The sequence below is a fragment of the Fukomys damarensis genome, unplaced genomic scaffold (genome assembly GCF_012274545.1).
Source record: "Fukomys damarensis isolate Sample0158 unplaced genomic scaffold, DMR_v1.0_HiC HiC_scaffold_73865, whole genome shotgun sequence".
In the NCBI taxonomy this organism is placed as follows: domain Eukaryota; kingdom Metazoa; phylum Chordata; class Mammalia; order Rodentia; family Bathyergidae; genus Fukomys; species Fukomys damarensis.
This window is the reverse complement of record NW_022974777.1, coordinates 17,626-25,000: the sequence shown is the minus strand read 5'-3', so window position 1 is coordinate 25,000 and position 7,375 is coordinate 17,626. Positions and strand designations below refer to the sequence as shown.

The following is a 7,375-nucleotide window of genomic DNA, read 5'->3' as shown; positions in this document are numbered from 1 at the left end:
GGCCCTGCTGCCACAAGTGAAATGTGTCTGCCAGTGCCATGCAGCCAGAGGGGAGAACGAATAGGGAAGACAGCCTCAGAGTGCCTTGCCATGGGCAATCACTTAACATCACAGTTGGAGATCACACACGTTCAAAGTTGTGAAACACAAATGACTCTATTTCAATCAAATACACGTGGTCACCATGAGTGACATGTGAATAAAATAGCAGGTATCCTCAGCTGTGTGAGATATTCTAACATAATGCACACACAGCACCGAAAAGACAGATCAGTTAACTTCAAATTATCCTGCAAATCAATAAATGGTATGTCAGGTTCTTCTGCTAGATTACTGATAATTACATCAGAATAAGAAGGAAGATGAGGTAGAAATGGAAGTGTTTAAAAATGGAAATGGTCATGTAAATGAAATTCTGAAGGGAATAATTTACCTCATCTTGTAGTGATTCTTCAACCTGTTCATCATAGTCTTCGTCTTGCCTTTTAACTAAAACACACCCAAATAAATGTTTTTAAATGGTCACCAAAAAGGTCAAAGATTTCACTAAGAAATAAAAGCATGGAAAGCATACCTTGCCGCAATTCTTGATTTTTAAAATGTTCTTCAAGTTTGGCTTTCAGTATACCTCCCAGTTCTTCAAAGTGTTCATTATTAAGGCATCCATCACCCATTACTTCAATGCACTAATGAAGATGAAGAAGAAATTTAATGGTGATCATACTCAAAAATTAAATTCCACTACAAATCATAGAGGCCTGAGGAAAATGAAGGCTATCAAATATCTAGGAAGAGAAATGTAATAGCTATATATTTAGTTTAGATTTGTTAGATTTCTTCACACATGTGCTGGCTATTATGTGACAGGCATTTCACTAGGTTCTGAGGATTCAAAGATGGAACAGACATAAAGCAGCTCCTAGGGAGAAAAAAATCTCTGTGTACACAGCATACAAAGATATCACAGCTGGAGGGAAAGGCACAGAAACGTGCATTCTTTGGAAATAGAAGAGGTTCAGAATTGCAGGAGTGGAAATGAGGACTGACCTTTACATTGAGACTGGCACAGGATAGGGAGCTGTGTACAGTGGGGCGACAATGAGCATGGCAAAGGAAGGGGTCTATAACCAGTAAGTTCAAGGGCAAAGGAGAAAAGAAAGGAGAGGCTCTCAGATTAGACTGAGTGAGGCTATTTCCCGTAGCACAAATAAGAAAGTTGGCAATGGAGAAAAAACAGACGAATTCAGGAGAGCACATTAGGATAGAGCTACAGGTGAACTGAAGATGGCACCTAAGTTTCTGTGGTTAGATTATTAGGTATATAATGGTAGAAACTTGCAGGATTATTCAGAATTTCTGTGTTTCCAAAGAATACATGCTTTTTTGCCTCTGCCTATACCATTCGATCCACTTATCATACCCTTCCAGGGCACATTCACCTTTCTCCGATGCCTACTTCTAAACAAACAAAAATAATGACAACACCAAAGTATGAAAGTAAAAAACTAGCCGGGCGTGGTGGCACACACCTGTAATCCCAGCACTCAGGAGAGGCTGAGGCAGGACTGACAAGAGTTTGAGGCCAGCCTGAACTATACAGCAAGACCTTGTCTTTAAAAAAAAAAAAAAAAAAAAAAGGTAAAACTTTATGTTCTAGCATCTTTAAAAGCCCCTAACTTTGGGCTGGGGATTTATTTTTTACATGAAAAATATGGACTGCTTCACAAATCTGCACGTCATCCTTGCGCAGGGGCCATGCTAATTTCTGTATCGTTCCAATTCTAGTATATGTGCTGCCAAAGCGAGAACTGGGCTGGGAATTTAGCTCAGTAGTGCCATCGCCTGACTTGCAAGCACAAGGTCCTGAGTTTGAATCTTGGTTCAAAAAAAAAAAAGCCCCTGACTTTTCTACTACTTTAGTGAGACTAGTAAGTTGAAGGTAAAAGACTTATACGATCTGCAGAGAAACCAGAGATGTGAACACAGCTTTATAAATACTTAAGATAGTTAACTTTCTCCATCCCCGGTGCCAAAACAAACAAACAAACAAAAAAGATAGTTACCTTTGCAAACGAATGCATTATTTCTGAGAGGACATCTGAATCTGGTTCTGTGCCAATAGCCTTGATTAGTGCATCACACATGAAATGCCACATCTGTGTGAGGTACTCGGGACCCCGCACTCTCGCACACTCGAGGAGAAGAGGCATGGACTCCGCTGCTGCCACTCGGACACGTGGTGGTGTTAAGGAAATACGACTACTAAGGGACCTCATCAGATCATTCTATGCTTTCTGAACATTAAATAACAGGGCAGTAGGGCTGGTAACTTCTGTTATCTAAGACAAGAGCTTGTATTAAAATAGGGCATGTATGAAAATAGAAGCCTCCACATATGCGACACACCCATCTTTCCTGTCACCCACAAAACAACAGCATGGGCCCTGTAAGAGTAAAGGGCCTCCTGCTGCCCACTGTAACCTACAGACAATAAAGGATGTGAAAGGACCTGTGACTGCAGGAGCACTTCCCAAGATGCACCCTAACCAGAAACAAGGTAATACATGTTTCTCCATGACATTCCTGGGAAAACTACTAATGACCTCTTCTATGCAATGCAAGCTTTATAGTTCTCAATAAAAATCAATTACCTCTCCTTATCTAATACCTTTTATAAAACAAGGTCTTGATAACTTCTTAAAAGCAATTATGCTTTGTTCTCGGGGACTACAGGAAGTGCAATGGGCAAAGCCATCTTCTGATGATACAATGCGATATAACAGAGACTTTTTAGACTTTGATCTGGGTTTGGGTCTGAGCTCCACCCGATTCTATCCATCTATGAAACTGTGTGTATACAGGCATAAAAATGCAGCTATATGTAATTATGACTATTGAGGATAAAAACAATAACATGCGGGTTTTACTGAGATGTTTCTCCCAGAGGCACTATCCACACTAGCAATGTAGGATTCTCTGTTATAGAAAGTTAACTAACTATCAGTGTGTCTTGAATCCAGCCAGAAAGGTCTTCTTTTCCTAACACTATCAAAAGATACTTGGGAAAAGCAGCAACTATACACACCTGAAAACATCTGTTAATACTTCTTAAAGTCTCTTAAGTGGCCAAAGACATTCACAACTAGACAGCTCACATTTTCTTTTTTATGTTTCTGGCACAGCCATTTATAATCTGTAGCTACAGTTATTGAAAACCAAGTAACAGTACTGAATACTTCAGTTATCACAAAATCTGGTAACTGAGAAGCCAGTTTTACTAATCCAGAAATGTTTTGTGCTCTACTGCTGCAGGATATCATCATGGAAGTAAAATTTCAGTAAAGGGACCATCAATTTGACAACCTGTTCGGTGTATTCCACAAAACCTTCCTTTAATTCCTTAGCATAGCAAACCTGAAATAAATATTAGAAAAGAGATCAAGATCCATGTTACAACTTTTCTTTTTCAAGTGCTGGGGATCAAACCTGGGGATGTGTACATGCTAGGCAAGTGCAACAGCACTGAGCTACAACTCTGGTTAGTTTTCAGCTATTACTATTTAGTAGCAAATAGCAAAATCTTAAATATCCACAAAATCTTGCATCTAAACCAGCCCTACATTTAAAGTCACATGCAGAACCTGGAACTAATCTTAAAGTAACAAGAATTTAAAAATGAGAAGGGCCACAAGATGATTGTAGTATGTATTATCATTCAAGGGCTGGAATAATTCATGTTTTTATTTATTGTATGTGGGAGAATTTAGAAAAGTTATGTACTCTGAAGATTCTTCTGAGAAAATGCATTACTTAAATGAAGAAAAGATTTTTTGAAAGACATTAAAAAACTGAAAACTCGAGTTAACCACAGCCTACCTCACAATGGAAATTTGCAACACACAGGATGGACTCAGGTAGCCTTTTAGACTCAGCCTGTGCAGCAGCTAGGACACAAGATGTGGACCAGGGGGCCTGGCTTATTTTGAATTCTTAAGGAAAAAAAAAAAACCTTCAAATCTCTTCCACTACACATCAACAGACTGTATAATTTTTGAAGATTTTACATTTATATTTCTTTTGTAGAGAAAAAAATTAACACAAAAATCCAAAATGTTTATAAATCACAAGTGTTAAGTATTGAAGATCAGTTAAAGAAATACACATTTAGGGCTGGGGATTTAGCTCAGTGGCACCATGCCTGCCTTTTAAGCACAAGGGTCTTCCACTACACATCAACAGACTGTATAATTTTTGAAGATTTTACATTTATATTTCTTTTGTAGAGAAAAAAATTAACACAAAAATCCAAAATGTTTATAAATCACAAGTGTTAAGTATTGAAGATCAGTTAAAGAAATACACATTTAGGGCTGGGGATTTAGCTCAGTGGCACCATGCCTGCCTTTTAAGCACAAGGGCCCGAGTTTGATCCCCGGTACCAGCGAAAAAAAAAAAAAAAAAAAAAAACAACAACAAAAAAACACAAATTTAAATGAATTAAAGAGAATAGAGTAACACAATAATGTAATAGAATTTAAGCCACTTTTATCAAGACTTACTTAACTGCTAAATATGTAATACACTATAATTTCTTAATTGTAATTGTTAAAAATATATCATCTTTCACCTTATCACATGCTCAATAAAAAACCCCAAAACTCAAAAGAACTTAAAAACACCCCCAATAATACTATTAAGACTAACGTTTTGATTTCCCTACCATACATACCCATGGCTCTTACACAACTGAAATCATACTAGTTTAGCTTTGCTTATATACAAACACATTTTTTTTCATTTATTCAAAAGATATCCTGAGTAGTCTACTATAGACACAGAAGACAATTTTTTCCTCACAAGAGCTCATTCTAATTCCTCTGTAACAACTGGGTAATACTCCAGGACAGAGTAATTTATCTATTACCTCCATTCAACTTATTTTGTTTTGCTATTAAAAACATCAGGAAGCAGAGCGAGGTGGCTCACACCTGTAATCCCAGCACTTGGGAGGCTGAGGCAGGAGGATTGCTGTGAGTTTGAGACCAGCCTGGGCTACACAGTGAGTTCCAGGCCAGTCTCAACTCCACAGTGAGATCCTGTCTCAAAAAACAAAATAAAACAAAAACAACATCAGGGAAGCCAGGTATGGTGGCATAGGCCTGTAATCCCAGCACTCGGGATGAGGGCAGGAAGATCACCAAGAGTTCGAGGTAGGGCTCCCGACCCAGCAGCCATCGCTCAAGCGCCGGGAGGTAGGCCGGCCCCGATCCACCGCGGGAAGGAGAACCATGCCTGTTCCCGATCCAGCAGCCATCGCTCAAGCGCCGGGAGGTAGGCCGGCCTGATTCACCGCGGGAAGGAGAACCACGCCTGCTCCCGACCCAGCAGCCATCGCTCAAGCACCGGGAAGGTAGCTGCGCAGGCACCCCTGAACCCCCATAAGTCCCCCCTCCCGCACTCTCAGACCTCCTGACTGTGGAAGTCTTTGGACCCACTCTGCCAAGACAGAGGTGGTCATCAAGGGTATTTTTCTGAGTTCCCAACTTTGAACATCTTTAAAGAAAGGGCGTAGGAAACCTGTAACAGAACGTTGGGGAGTTCAACCATTCAGATGGATGGGGAACTCAATCTGGGCCTTGCAGCCCGAGGTCAGTCAGCGTCAGGGGGTTCAGCAATCAGCTAACTGAGATCAGGGGTCTTGCATTCTCGCTCTGTCTGAGCCATTAAATGGTAAATATACTATATTGAAAAGTTTGTTCACTGCAGACATGTTCTGGACAGCTTCTTGATTTCAATTTAATTCAAATGATTTAAGGGTGATAGACTAGTGACTACCACAGGTGGTCAGTGTCCAAGTTGTGCTTGATCTTAATGTGTTGCTGATTGTATCAGTTGGGGTAAAGCATTGCCGTTGATTTGATGAGCTGTTTTCTCTGATGTTATGAAGATGAGAATGTCTGTGGGTCATTAGAGACACAGAAGCTAGGGTGCAACTATATCAGGAAGATTTGGGTGATAATCCAGAGATTAAACCAAGGACAGTCCGACAACAAAAATTAAAATGAGGAAACACTTAAGCAAGGCACAAGGACAGACTTCCAGTTCACCAATGGCAAACAGTAGGTCAAATGAGGATGTAAAGGCCGATATTGAACCACCAGGACACCCTGAACTCAAAGCACAGGAAGTAACAACACAGATCAATCAGGTTCCGGAAAAATTCAAAACAAATAATTTCCCAGATAAATATAGAGATAGTGAGCAAAATAGAAGTCGTGATTCGAGATTCTAGAGCAGAAACTGACAAAAAAATAGATGAGCTCAGGACCATGATAGAAGCCATGAAGGCCCAGCATAAGAAAGAAATGGAAAAAATAAACGCTCAACATAGGAAAGAAATGGAATCCATAAAACAGATTCAAACAGATATCCAGGAGATTAAACACTCTACTGAAAGTGTATGCAACAGAATAAAAGAATGTGAAGATAGGCTCTCAGATATAGAAGTAAGATTGCAGTCAGTGACCATGAAAAGAAAGGTCTCTTAAAAACAGTAAGAGATCATGAGAAATCAATCCAACAACTCCTAGATGATGCAAAGAAGAATAACATAAGACTGATAGGAATACATGAAGTAGCAGGAGAAAAAACAAATTACTTTAAAAAGCTGTTTGCAGAATTAATGACAGAAAACTTCCCAAACAGAGAGGAAGAGTTTGACATTCAGATAACTGAGGCATATAGGACCCCAACTAGCTACAATCAAAACAAATCTACACCTAGACATATAATAATCAAGATCCCAGAAACCCAACAGAAGAACAAAATACTACAAGCAGTAAGAGAAAAGAAACAAATCACATACAAAGGAAAGCCCATCAGAATCACAGCAGACTTTTCAACACAAACCCTTGGGGCAAGGAGAGCCTGGAATGAGATATTTCAAGTACTAAAAGAGAACAACCTCCAACCTAGACTGATGTATCCAGCAAAACTCTCTTTCAAAATGGATGGGGAAATAAGACACTTCCACGACAAAGAACACCTGAGAAACTACATGAATACCAAACCAGCACTACAAGCAATTCTAAACAAGATCCTAGAAAAAGACAATGAAGGCAACAACACCATGAGGCCCAACAGAGCAAATCAAATAGGCAAGGCAAGAAATTAAAAGGAGAAGGTGAAAAAGTAAAAAGAGTCAACAAAAGGCCAATAACATGTCAATAATAAGTCAGTACATATCAGTTATAACCATCAATGTCAATGGCCTCAACTCACCAATCAAGAGAAAAAGACTGGCAAAATGGAATAAGGAGCAAAATCCAGTAACATGTTGTATACAAAAAAACACACCTAGTGCAAAAAGAAGCCC

At 39.4% G+C, this 7,375-nt stretch overlaps 1 protein-coding gene and 1 non-coding gene across 2 annotated transcripts in view; both read right to left on the bottom strand.

The window, feature by feature from the left end:
• Positions 1-327: 327 nt before the first annotated feature.
• The window catches only part of LOC104848545 (importin-5), a gene marked incomplete at its 5' end in the record, with an annotated part of 23,820 nt that continues 16,772 nt past the window's right edge, over positions 328-7,375 (bottom strand). The window contains 4 exons of the mRNA XM_033760714.1: positions 328-489; positions 575-686; positions 2,064-2,236; positions 3,318-3,414. Of these exons, the coding sequence (XP_033616605.1) occupies positions 341-489; positions 575-686; positions 2,064-2,236; positions 3,318-3,414 (531 nt within the window). The remainder of the gene's footprint in view (positions 490-574; positions 687-2,063; positions 2,237-3,317; positions 3,415-7,375) is intronic.
• Positions 1,706-1,809, bottom strand: LOC117285007. Its single transcript, XR_004516009.1, has one exon. It is a non-coding gene; the product is annotated as a U6 spliceosomal RNA (small nuclear RNA).